The sequence below is a fragment of the Octopus bimaculoides genome, chromosome 2 (genome assembly GCF_001194135.2).
Source record: "Octopus bimaculoides isolate UCB-OBI-ISO-001 chromosome 2, ASM119413v2, whole genome shotgun sequence".
Lineage (NCBI taxonomy): Eukaryota > Metazoa > Mollusca > Cephalopoda > Octopoda > Octopodidae > Octopus > Octopus bimaculoides.
The window spans coordinates 134,161,714-134,176,257 of NC_068982.1; the positions used below are offsets into that span (position 1 = coordinate 134,161,714).

The 14,544-nt window shown below is 34.1% G+C and overlaps 1 protein-coding gene across 9 annotated transcripts in view; it reads right to left on the reverse strand.

Annotated features, from left to right (window-relative positions):
- Positions 1-14,544, reverse strand: part of LOC106877276 (tyrosine-protein phosphatase 10D) — an 85,490-nt gene that overhangs the window by 35,845 nt on the left and 35,101 nt on the right. For 8 of the 9 annotated variants that reach the window (XR_001410359.2, XR_008263440.1, XR_001410360.2 and 5 more), the window contains exons 13-17: positions 14,117-14,251; positions 13,292-13,414; positions 10,813-10,961; positions 7,475-7,610; positions 5,273-5,414 (exon numbers count right to left, since the gene is read on the reverse strand). Coding sequence is in view for 3 of the 9 variants with exons in the window: in XM_014926144.2 (XP_014781630.1) it covers positions 5,273-5,414; positions 7,475-7,610; positions 10,813-10,961; positions 13,292-13,414; positions 14,117-14,251 (685 nt within the window). In the remaining 6 variants the exon portion in view is untranslated. Of the gene's footprint in view, positions 1-404; positions 832-5,272; positions 5,415-7,474; positions 7,611-10,812; positions 10,962-13,291; positions 13,415-14,116; positions 14,252-14,544 lie in introns of those variants that run through there. The other variant, XM_014926143.2, reaches the window with a different exon arrangement.

Here is a 14,544-nt window from a genome sequence, read left to right on the forward strand (position 1 = left end):
TAATTAAAAATACACATTAAGTACAGGACATCACCAGTGAGTGAAAAATATGTAAACACATGAGAGATACGTACAGGATGAAAACAAAAAAAATACACATTAAGTACAGGATATCACCAAATGAGTGAAAAATATGTAAACACACAGTGATAAGCACAGGACAAAATTTCAATAGAAATCTAATTCCTCCTCAGTTGTCAACTGTTTATTACTATCTGTTTTGAGCATCGGTGAAAGCTAGAAACAGATAGTAATAATCAATCGACAACTGAGGAGGATTTAGACTTTTTTGATATTTTGTCCTGTACTTATCGCTGTGTGTTTACGTATTTTTCACACATTGGTGATATTCTGAACTTAATGTGTATTTTTTTTTTGTATTTGTCCTGTACTTATCTCCCGTGTGTTTATGTATTTCTCACTGGCTGGTTATGTCCTGTACTTAATGTGTATTTTTAATTATTTATAATTGAACGCCACATAGAACAATATTCTGCCAAACAGCACATAAGTTTTTTTTATAATCTCACACTTTTTAACTCCATACCTGCCTATTTATCTTTAATTTATTATTAATTCATTGACAACCATATATCAACTGGTTGGAACAAAATATACCACTATTTTTTATAGACAACAACCAAATAACAGTTCTTTGGATGAGGTAGATGACTCTACTTGCCTCAGTCTAACTATCTGGAAAGTTAAGTCTAATCCTACTAGGGCTGGCTTTGGGGGAAGCATCCAGTTGTGAAATACCTGCTCCAAGAACACCTGCAAATGTCTGAATCTGCAGGTCTTTCCACGATATACCAGCATGGAAAAAAGGACCTAGAATTAAGACACAAAGGAAAAACTAAAATGTTCTTTTAAATATAAGATACCATTACCTTTCCAAAATTAGTTTCATTATGATGGCTCCCAGCAACTGTAGACGTGAGTGAGTTACTACAGTTAGTAACAAGTAAAGCAGAAATTGTGAACTAATATCTATGTGAAGTTTATGAATGTCACTTTGAATGTGAGTTCCAATTGTGTTATTAATCAAAAGCAGATAAAAGCATACCATGACCAGTAAAAAAAAAAAATTAAAAAAAGGTATGTTAAATAATAAAACAATAATATACTCCACAAGAAACTAATTGCGCTTTATGATTTATATACAACTTGATAACCACATTTAATTACCAACAGACACAACCAGTTTTTGTAATTATGAGTTATTACCCTTGCCTTTGGTTTAGTCAAGCACTACCATGTCTATCCTTGATAGATATAATTGCAATTAATGAATGTTATAGTGCTCACCATATTAATTACTTCCGCAGCTATTTCACCATGTCTTCCATAGATGAAGCAAAGTTCCTTATGCTCTACTGCCGCATGCATTTTAATGTTATAATTCAACAGATGGTTTTATAATTCTTGCTTTTAGATCCAGTCACTGATTAGCATGTTTGAGTAAAAAGTAAGACTTCTCTGTTGGCATTTAACTTACTTCAAGCTATGGCTATCTCATTGTTTTCAAATAAAGTAACACACAAACTGAACCTCTTGTGGTTTGAAACAAACGTATATCTCAGGAGTCCCATTTATGTGTTGTGCTACTCCACTTGCAATTAGTATTCATCAATCAGACTTAACACTAAATGCTGACCTTACAAAATTCCTTTTGCAGTTTCTGGCACCCAATAATTTATTTGCAGGCATAGCTTATTTTAGCTTCTCAATTAGCTGCTTTCTTTTTTTTATAACCCAAATTTCTAAATATGACTTTTATTAGAACCTGTGACTGGCCCTCGTGCTACCAGCACGTAAAAGCATCCACTACACTCTTGGAGTGGTTGGCATTAGGAAGGGCAGATCAGATTGGAGCCTGGTGCAGCCTTCTGGTTTGCCGGTCCTCAATCAAATCGTCCAACTCATGCTAGCATAGAAAGCAGACATTAAATGATGATGATGATGATTCTGTGGCTGTATAGTTAAAAAGCTTGCTTTGCAGCTGTGTGGCTTTGGGTTCAGTCCCACTGCATAGCATCTTGGGTGAGTGTCTTTTATTATGGCTCCTAGGAGCTGACTAATGTCTTGTGAGTGAATTTGGTGGACAGAAACTGAGTGGAAGGCTGTTGTGTTCGTCTTTGTGTTTGTCACTCCACCACACCATTTGACAACCAAATTTGGTTTGTTTACATCTTGTAATTTAGCAGTTTGGCACATAAAAAAACCCCCCACTAGAATAAGTATCAAACTTGAAAAGGTAGTGCCCCAGTATGGCTGCAGTCCAATGACTAAAACAAGTAAAAGGAGATAAAAAAGCTATGTCTGAAGTTTAAAAAAAAAAACCTCAGTTGTTTGAGTACCATAATTGATATTGAGTACCATAATTCACATTGATATTGTTGTACTCAAATACTCTTAATTTTGGTTGTATATGTGAAACCAATTTTGACCTACATTTTCTAACAATATCCTAATAGTGTGGAACTGAACCATATAGAAGCTTTGCTGTTTATAATGGACAACTCATGGTTCCAAGTTTTGCATAACAGGAGATATTTGGTCAGGTTTTTCCCCTTATATATGATAAAGCCTTTTTCTCAACCAACACAGTGAAGGCATCACTTGTAAAATTCAGTGCTTTCATACTATACTGACAATTTGGATTATCATTCATGGAGTAGAGTATTACTTCTGGGAGGGACCTGAATGACAAGAAATTCCGAGGTGGTCTGAGGAAATTACAACCATTGCATGACCAATTCAGTCTTGGGAATGTCTATCAGATACATTTTTAAAAAATTTCAACAGATGTCTCACATTTATCATTCAAAAGTAGCACCATCAAAAAATGCTGATGCGATCTGCATTCTCTATATGGTGACTAGACCTGTTACAAATAGCAGCCAAACCTCCCTTAAAACTACACCACATTGGAAAAGACAAAACAGATAAGGCAGTCATAGATACATCATACCTGAGGCTGCAATGCATTACTGTTAGGACTGATTTGGATGTAAATAAACATCATCAACAATTGAAACAGTGCATGACTACATATTCTGAGGAATTTTACATTTAGCTAAAAGATTGACAAAAACTCTAAACATAGATGTCACTAAAATATAGATGTATCCCACCTGAACATCATCAGTAAAGGGTAACTGTTTTTGTCAAAAGAACTCACCACTCTAGCAACCAGCATGTAACTGAAATGATAATACCACAATGCCTTATATGTCCTCACTTCTATTTACACTGTTTTGTTTTTTCTTTTTAGCTGTTTTCAGCATTTCAGAATTACTCTTAAAACAATATTCCAGGATGAAGTTTCAATCGCTACATGCTGTATATTTCTATTACCTAATATTTTTACCATAAATAAACTGCATGTATACATGGATGTATTTGTACATTTGTTTACATTTCTGCTTCTCACAAAATCACGAGCTATAAATAGTGATGCTATTGTCATTTCTCCTTTAAAAATCATCCTCTGAATTTTCTCCTTTCTACTTAAAAAACACATAAAGGTTACAGACAAAAAGGGTATGTCACTGTGAAACAAGGCCTCAATAATATATTTGTCTAACTCATGCTATCATGGAAAAACAGACGCAAAAATTGATGGAAAGGTTCATTAAAATCAAAATATCAGTTTTAAACTAGGGAAATAATACCAAAATGATGATAATCTTCTCCATTTTGAGATGAACTGAACAGTTCATATTTCAATTAAACAAACCTCATTGTAATTAATAAAATATAAAATATTTAATTAATGAACACAAGTAATTTTGCTATTTGTAATGTGTTTAACTTGAAAAAGTTATAATCTTAAGACATGGGCACTTTGGACAGTTGCCCAGGAACCTCACAGGTCTAGTAGCCTAATCATGATCAAAGTATGCTGTGACATGCTATCAGGAAATAAATATTATAGGTTCCAGTGCAATGATTTGCCCAGGGGCCTAAAATGCTGCTAAGATGATATCAATTTTTAACATAACACCATACATTTTGTGGGAGGATGAAGTTGATAAAACTGTCCAGAGCATAACTAAACACTGCAAAGTCTTTTATTTTTCTGATGTTCCACCACTTACTGATATTCAGAATACTATGATATAGTTCTGTGAACTCTTTCAAGTCAACAAAAATAGCAATGTCCAAATCCTTTTCACTTTCAGAGATTTTATATGTTTTAAATTGACAAAATCTGAAATATTACTGTGTAGTAAACATAATGAAGGCTCACAGCAATTGTGAATTTGAAACGGTTACTAATATGGTTAGTAAGTATCTTGTAAAGCAAAATTGCAACTGAAGTCTATGATATCAGCACTGACTGCTCATTCCATTGATTTATATCCAATTAAAAGCAGAAATGGCAAAACAAAGCACTCCTTAAGAAACCACATCACAATGCATATATACATACAATATCAAAAATTGTTATTAAAAATATCTCAGGTATTAACAGATTGGATTGGAAACGACTAATACATGTATGCACATAATATAATGGATTCACTTGTTGATTTCAAAGTATGATGGTCTAGCAGCACTTTTTCTGCTTTTTTTTTGTCTTTTGTCTATGTGTTTTATGAGACTTTAATCTAGCCAACAATTTACAGACAAATCCATGAATTGGACATAAAGGATTGTTATATAAAGTGGCTGGCATGTTAGTTTGAGACTTATTTATGCTCTCAATTCAAATACCTGAAGATATGGAATCAGATTGCCAAGAATTCTAAATTATCTAGTATGAAAAACCTTGTTGCATTGTGTACAAATAATATTCCAATTTCAACCAGATGAATTTTAAATACAACTTTTGCTGGGTTCATTGACAATAACATGTCTTTCTTGTATTAATTTCCAATTATTTCGATCTAATTCCCGCATTTCAAACTTTTCTTAATGTATTTCAATTGACTTAGAAATGAAAATCAGATAGTTTATGATCCACATAAAGTGTTTCATGAAAATCCAAATAATGTATTCTCAGATATTCTCAAGTACTTCCTTTACAATTTGAATGATCAGAAAGGGTACAAAAAGATTTAACCTAAAACACTTTTCACATTTTTTTATATGCAAAATAACATTAGTTTTCTTTTTTTTATCATAAATGTTTAATTTCATTTGTAATTTAGTATAAGCAGAGTTCAGTCTTAAAATAATAAATTTATTTAAAGCAAAGAATCACATCAAATGACACATGATATGAGAAAAGGAAATTGGCAAATAGAAAAAAGTGCACACTTACCATACAAAAATGCTTTATTTACTTGGCCTGCTTTTGTATTTTCATATATATCTTCATTCATGTAAGTCTCATTTTCATAGATATCTTTGTTATCTCCTTTTATTACATGTAGTATACAGCGATGGATATATATGTACTGTTCCTAGACGGAGTAAAAATATACAATATCAAAAATGATTAATTATTAGGAATTGATCAGGAATATAGACATAGGAAAGTACAATTAAGTGTATTGCCCAAGAGACAATACTATGCTTTCCACTTGGAGGAATTAAAATCTTATTTAATTGGCTATTTCATCTTTCAGGCAAAGATAATGGCTTCTCACACAGGTACAAGTCCATATATTATAATCTTCATCATTTAATGTATTCTTTCTGCTTGAGTGTGATCGTTTCCAGCTTCGCCTTACTGGCCCTCGTGCCGGTGGCATGTGAACAAAACATTGGACTGACTCCTGTGCAGGTAGCATGTAAAAAAACAACATTTGGGCATGGCCGTTGCCAGTACCACCAGACTGGCCCTCGTGTCAGTAGCATATAAAAAGCACCCACTACACTCTTGGAGTGGTTGGCGTTAGGAAGGGCATCCAGCTGTAGAAACTCTGCGAGATCAGATTGGAGTCTGGTGTAGCCATCTGGTTCCCCAGTTCCCCAAATCGTCCAACCCATGCTAGCATGGAAAGCGGACGTTAAATGATGATGATGATGATGGTGTGTGGGTTGAATGATTTGACAAGAGCTGGCAAGCTTCAATGTTTGCTTTGGCATGGTTTCTATAGCTGGGTACTCTTCCTAACACTAACCTACAAGTGCACTCAGAACTGAGTGCTTGTTCATCTTCTTATAGCTTCCTTGGAGCTTCTAAAATGAAGTGAAAATTTATTTGGGAAAGAATTTGATATGTATATGTAGACGGTTTAGAGAATCATATCTCATTCTAAACATTCCACTTCTGTTATGGCTTCTATTGCTGAGTGCCTTTCACTTTACAAAATGTGGTGGAGTCTTCTATTGTTAATGACAGATGAGGGTTCTGCAACTTCTTGCTGAACAAATCTGCACAGATGATTTGTTTACAGAGATAAATTGTTTGTGTTGTACATTAACTCATTCCCGTCAACAAATTGACATCGCCTGTACAGGTGCACAGAGTGTCACACATCAGCTGTTGAAGTGATCGCAGAGCAGTGTGAAAGGAAGTATTTTGTTCAAGAGTACAACACACTGCCCAGTCCAGGAATTGAAACAATGATCTTGTGCTCATAAGTGAAACATCCTTACCACTAGGCCATATGCCTTCACTAGTGCTGTAGAGATATTTTATCACAGCATCAATACTAGAGAGGCCATCATGTATTCAGATAGACTAAACAACCTCAATCTTATATTTTCTCTGCTTATTTGCTAACCATTTTACTCAGTGTACTGGGTGTATTTTACCATGACACCAGCAATGTTAACATTGCCTTGTGTTCTGCAAGACTAAAGAATCCTCATTACTCTAGAGTATCACTTTTCATTTAAGGCAGTGGGTCTCAAACAGGAGCCATATAAGAGTTTATTGTTAAAATTTATGTGCAGTAAACTGGTTTTACATCTACAATACACGAAACATTTTAACAATTTTTTATACAATTCCTAATAATATTTAATTATAAAAATATAACATAATTTTTTAACTCTTTAGCATTCAGATTACTCCGTCATATGTAATGTTTATTTATTCACATTGTTTTGAATTGATCATGCATTATCTTATAGCTTCAAGATTTTAATGATATGACAGTTTATTTTTAGAATGACATTGTAGGGTAGGTGTGAGAGGCCAGTTTAAATGCTAAGTCAAACATCAAATGACAAGGAAGTTCCACCTGAGGAAAATAGAAATCAAAGGGGTCCATAGGAAAAAAATGGTTGAGAATCACTGATTTAAGGTAACATGCAAGAAAAGAGAGTGCTAGCAGAAGAACTAGAGTAAATGGATGAAGGGAAGTTAAAGAATGATGGAGAAAACAGTGATTTGAGTGAGAAAAGAGTTATGGAATAGATACAGTGCTGGAGCAGCAGTATGATGAGAGAAACAAAGTGATGGTAGTGTTGCTGTCTTTTTTATTAAGTTTGGAAAAATTGGAATACAGACTAAATAAATGAATAAACATAACAATAAATTTGAATAAAACAAAGAAACAAATCATCATACTTCTGTTTGCACCATAAAGGAACGGTACTGCCTCATTTCATGAACAACACTCAAAACATCAACTTCATTATTCTTTTCCAAGTCTTGCAAACTGCGATCTACAGAAATGAATGTTCCAGTTCGACCTACTCCAGCACTGGCAACAGAAAAAATTTTAAAAACAGAAAAAGTGAATTATAATTCAATTACAAAATTGCTATTATTTTTCTTTCTTTAGTAATTTCATGTGAGATTCTACTACACCACATCTCTGTGTTTCTGAGATGTGTGTAATGTTGTGTTCTTATTTTTGTGAGGGAGTGAGATTCTTTCTGGAGGTGTCTACATCAGTTTGTTTTGTTAGTTAGTGGGAGTTGCATTGACTAACCTCTACCCTAAAATTGCTGGTCTTAATCAGAAACCTTATAAAGAGCAATGGGCTGGCACAATTGTTAGAGCATTGGAAAAAATGCTTTGTCATATTTGTTCTGACTTTTTTACATTTGGAGTTCAAATTTCACCAAAGTCAACCTTGCCTTTAAAAAAATGTATCAGTAAAGTTGATAATATCAGCTAACCTGCTCTCCTTTAAGACTGTTGGCCTTGGACCTAAATCAGAAATGCAGGATGGTAGATTGGCAGAAACTTTAGAATATTAAGAAAATGATTTGAAACATTTCTTCATTCACTTTACATTCTTTTCTGATATCTTAGTGAGGTCAACTTTGTATTTCATCCTTTTGGGGGTCAATAGAATAAAGTACCATCAAGTACTTGGGTTGACGGTATCAACTAAACCCGATCTTAATTTACTGACCTTATTCTTAAGTCAGAAACGGTTATTGTAATTTCTATTGGTTTTATATCCAGGTAGAATTTATGTCAGTATCAGGTTACTACCTGTAACCTTAGATAGTCACATGATTTCAATAACCCCTTAAGTACTCAAAACCCTTCTGATGATCTTTCTTGTTCCTGAGAGGCAAACTTTCTGTAAATGCTCAACAGGACATTCCATTCTAATTTACTTCAACCATTTGTCTGTATCATTATTCACAGTTCCTAGTGCACCACTTATCACAGGCACAACCTTTATAGACTTCATATTCCAAATTCTCACAATCTCAAATTTTAAGGATTGTATTTTCTTAACTTTTCATCATCTTTATTCACAATTCTGGAATCAAATGGACATTATTTACATTCAGCGGATATTTGTCCTCATCTTGTTTGTTGTTAACACGTTTCGGCTGATATACCCTCCAGCTTTCATCAGGTGTCTTGGGGAAATTTCGAACCTGGGTTCTCATTCCTAAGGTAGTTTTCGATGTTTTATTATTATTATTATTATTATTATTATTCAGGTTACTTCCTGGAATCAAACTCGGAATCTTGGGGTTAGTAGTTACTAACCGGTACTACCTGATGAAGGCTGGAGGGTATATCAGCCGAAACGTTTTGTTAACAACAAACAAGATGAGGACAAATATCCGACAAATGTAAATAATGTACATAATTCCTCATCTCTTAAATATAGAAAGTAACATGAAGGGCCAATTAGAAAGAAAATTCTCTTTTCCTTGTCTATTATTGTTATATCTGGCTCATTATTCTCTATCCTCTTATTTATTTGAATTGGAAAATCCTATAAAATTTTGCATCTCACTAGCTCAAGCACTCTTTTAACCCAATGAATATACCAAATACTTCCAGCTTCAAACCTCCATTTCTGACAAAGCTTCCAGTATAAAACTTTCACAACTTAGTCACATCTCCATTTCTTATATTCCCTATGAGTCACCTTGGGACATTCTACAACAATGTGTGCCATTGTTTCATCCTGAATTCCCCATACTCTACATTTTGATGACACTTCTCTCTTTACACTTATTTTCTCAAGTTGTTTGTAACACTTGATCTTGAGCTGTTGTAGTAAGGCTCTCTGTTTCTTCTTTCAATTACCCTTTTTTCAACCAAACCCAGGATTTTGTTCCACATACGTCCTCAGTGGCTTTCCAAAACTGACTATCCAAAAGTTTCTCATCATTCTTGTCCTTTTCTCCTATTCCACAATTGATCACCTGATCTTTATTCACTGCCTTTAGTAACTTCTCTGCGCTGTCCTGTAAATAATCTAGTAGATTTTTTTTCTTTCCATCTGTACACACTCTTCCACAGCAATTAAGCCTAATCTATCCTATTCTCTCTTTAACTACAACCAGTTAACATCAACTTTCAGATGATGAGCACCATACATAATCATGCTGAATCTCCCCGAGAACTAAGTTAAGGGTACATGTGTTTGTGGCATGCTCAGCCACTTGCATGCTAATTTCACAAGCAGTCTGTTTCAATGATCAAATCAACTAGAATACTCATTGTCACAACTGATGGAGAACTCAGCCAACAGCTTTCTAGTTTTTTCTGTCAAGTTTCTGTATGTTCCTTTTTTGCCCAATCCACAATTCTAGTTCCATATCTAGATAACCAGCAGCTAAACCTCAAACATTTTCATCTAACTTGAATGACCTAAAATTAAATGAATGAAAACTGAAACATAAACACATACAACAACAGCAAACAGAAAGAATAACAAAACCTAAGAACCAGAATAATTCTCTGATCTGCCAGAGATGGCAGCCAAATCTCTCCTTTCTACCTCAAAATCACATTCTGTTGTCTTCAAAAATGAAGGACACATTGTATAGTATATTCTGAAGTACACTATGCATGGGGGAAAAAATAATAAAAAAAGGCTAGAATGAACACAGCTGAAATACTTTACTAACAACAGTCGATCAGGGATGACCAGGAGCTAAAAGCAGCACCAAAAATATACAGCATAGTTGTATGGTAAGAAGTTTGCTTCCCAACCACATAGTTTTACACTGTGTAGCAACTTAAACAAGTGTCTCTTATTGTAGGCCCAGACCAACCAAAGCATTGTAAGTGAATGTGGTAAACAGACACTGAAAGATTCCTGATGCACGCGTGTCTTTGTGTTTCTGTCTGTTCCTCCATCACTTGACTACCAGTGTTAGTTTAATTCCTCATATCTTAGTGGTTCTGTAAAGGAGGCTGATAATATAAGTACCAGACTTTAAAAAGAAAAACACTAAGTTCAATTTGTTTAACTTTATGATGATGTCCCATGATGGCTGCAGTCCAATGAATGAAACAAGTGAAAGATAAAATCTAAGACACTTCAATGAAACAATGAAAATATTAAAAGTTAGAAGAAAAAGCAATATATTGAGTTTATAAATCAAAAACACTTCAGAATACAAATACACTAATTAGAAAAAGATTTCCTAAGGTATGTTTCATAACTAATCAAAAGGTAAAAGTATAATTCTCACCTGCAGTGTACCACAAGAGGCCCAATGTTTTGCAGCTTATCACGCACAAGCCTGACAAATGTAACAGTTGATTGAGGGCTGCTTGGAACGCCAAAGTCTGGCCATGACGTGAAGTGATAATGATGTAAATGTCTGGTTACACGGTCTTGCTGCAAGAGGTTAGAATAAAAAGAATGTACCAATACACGTCTATGTTTATGCCAACACTGTCATTTTATGTCTGCTTTCCAAGCTGGCACTGCTGCTCTTTCAAATGAGTTAAGGGACACATCTCACTAGTAAGTTTAATCTGCGGCTTGATTATTTGGCTGGGTGCCCTTCTAAACACCAATCATTTTAGTATTGTGAGGACATCTTTGTGTGGCACCAAGACTGTTGAGACTCTTATGTCTTCAATAAGGCTAAAGAGTCCCCTCAAGCCTAGACTTCACAGTATATGTATATATACATAGAAATATATGTATGTATATATATATATATATATATATATATATATATATATATATACATATACATATATATATATTTATCACACACACCCACACACAAAAAGCACCATTTGAGCATGATCGTTACCAGCGTTGCCTTACTGGCACGTGAACAAAACATTTGAGTCAGGTTGTTGCCAGTGCCGCTGGACTGACCCCTGTGCAGGTGGCACATAAAAAATAACATTTGAGCGTGGCCATTGCCAGTACCGTCAGACTGGCCCTCGTGCCAGTGGCACATAAAAGCATCCACTACACTCTCAGAGTGGTTGGCGTTAGGAAGGGCATCCAGCTGTAGAAACTCTGCAAAATCAGATTGGAGCCTGGTGCAGCCATCTGGTTCTCCAGTCCTCAGTCAAATCGTCCAACCTATGCCAGCATGGAAAGTGGATTTTAAACGATGATGATGATGATGATATATATATATATACATATATATACACACATATATTCCATGTCAGCATGGAAAACGGATGTTAAATGAGGATAGTTAAAATATATGTATATATACATCATCATCATCATCATTATTTAACAATTGTTGTTCATGATGGAGTGGGCTGGAAGGCTGCACCAGTCTGATTTGGCATGGTTTCTATAACTGGATACCCTTCATAACACCAACCACTCCAAATATATATATATATATATATATAAGTATAAGGAAAATAAGACAAGCTAGAAAATGTTAAAATAATTTTATTATGAAGAACATTTTAGTACCAGTTTCAGTCTTTGCGACTTTTCCAACTTCGAGTAAAGCATGAAAAACAATTAAATTGTGGAAAAATGAAATGAAATGTTTTTAAAAATATTTCCATAGCTTTCAAATAAAAGGGACATTTTTCTTTTTCAGTCTGTCTCTCTTTTTTACTTGAGGGTTCTAGGTAGTTAGCAACAGCTAGTTTAATATGAATTCTTGAAGAAGAAGAAGAAGAAGAGGAGGAAGACTCTTTAGCCTTATCGAAGACATAAGAGCCAGAACAGTCTTAGTGCCATGCAAAGATGTCCTCACTATACTAAAATGATTGGTGTTTGGAAGGGCATCCAGCCAAAATCTCAAGCCACAGATTAAACTTACTAGTGAGATGTGTCCCTTAACTCTTATTATTATTAAGAAAATGGATTTAATGGATATAAAATGAATTTATTAATTAATTAACCTTGCCTACATTTTTGTTTCAATTTATTACACTCATTACAAATTAATAAATTAATTTGATATCAATTAAATGTCTCCTTTTTCTTAATAATAATAATAATAATAATTGATATTTATAATATATTTATTGAAGAGATATCTCTTAGCAATATAGTATATCAAACCAGTGTTTCTTGGATCCAACTATCCCTATAAGAGGTTTTTATATCCTCATATTAACCATATATATATATATATATATATATTTCTGAGGAACATTGAAACTCAAAACATGTATATAAAGCTATAAATAATAGTGTATAAATTTAGGGACAAGGTCAGCAATTTTGAGGGATTACATTCCTGGTATTTTTAGGTCAGTTACTAGTTGTTATAGTGAAGTATCTAATGGTGTTGTTGTCACGGTGATACGGTAGTGCCTCATTATAATACCACACAACTCTGTCAAACTTAGCTTCCTTAGAAGACAATGAGGTATTCTCTTGCTAATTACATAATATACATGTTTGAATAGATAGTTTCATTTTATTTATGTCAATTAAGAACTGGTTTCTCTTTAGTGTCCTAAAGGTCTCATATGATTTTGGGGCAGAATGTCAATAGGACCATGAAGACAAAAGTCTTGGGAGATGCTCCAACTATTATATATGTAATATAATAGCCAAGGTAATTATAGGATAAATCAAGCAAAGATTTTGAGATAAATCAAATTGATTTAATACTAAGTTATCGATAATTATAGATACCTTAGTATTAAATCTTATGATTAGATTATAATTCAATCATAAACAACCAGTCCACACATATATTTAAATAATAAGTTACTTACATTTGACACTAGAAACTCTGTGACTGTCCAATCTGATGTTATAGTTTCATTCAACTTCTCTACTTTTATATTTCCATAACATCTTGTTTCATCGTTATCTGGCCAATAATGATCACACTTTTCCTGTAAAAAACAAAAAGAATAGAAATTATATATATATTTTTTTCTTATATAAATTCACATCCAGATAAAGTTAGTAATGCCAAAAAATCAGTAATAAGGAATAGCAATTAGTTCAGGGCATCAAATTCAAAGTGTTACAGGAAATACACTATAGGAAATACAAATTCTTGAAAAATATCACCATCACCACCAAAATATTGTAGTAAACTTGTAATCAATAATTAGTGAGGCACTGAGCTGGCAGAATTGGGAAAAAATGCTCAGCAGCACTTTGTCTGTCTTCAAGGTCTGAAGTCCTTAATAATGCTCATCTACCTAAAGGCACTTCATTGCTTGAATGGCTCTCTATCTCTAACTACAGAATGTAGCACCCTACATAAAATTATGAGCAATTGCTGCAAAGGAGACAAAGAGAGAAGTAACTACAAATGCATTAAAATGGTAAGAAAAGTTTGAAAGTTACCATAAATGTTACTGTGCAATTGATGAAGAAGAGAATTACACTAGATAAGATGCAATCCAGCTTTATGCTCGACAAGATATCATTGATGCTCTTTTCTTAGTGAAACAGCAACAGACTGCATGAGAAATACTAAGCCAGAATAAAGCCACTTTTCTAAAATTTTGTTGATCACGACAATGCCAGTTTAGTTGGGAAACATTAAAAAAATGAATGCTACTAAAGATAACTGGAACACTTACACGATGTTTCTCAATACAGTTAGCCAACATCACAATGTTGTGGACATTTTGTTCCCATACCATACGCCAAAAATCATCTCGTGTAGAACTTAGTGGTCCTTGTGTTGCAATGTATTCACGGCGAGAAATGAATCCCTAAATTAGTGTCATTAGAAAAAACAAAAGTACTTAGAAAATTCAAATAAAAATCCACTAACAATATTGAAACATGAACAAATTATAAACAATTTGTGGTGTTTGCGTACGAGTAGATGTAATTGCCTTACCTCGGTTTTCCTTTCCTCGACTGCGAGTCTGTCTTGCGGTATCCAATCCTTGAAGCTCGCCCCGACCCAAAGTACACCAGGAATAGCAGCTGCTTCTCCCAAACCTAGACCGTCGCTTAACACATCTTGTCCTGACCACAACCCCGTTCGAAAAAGGGCACA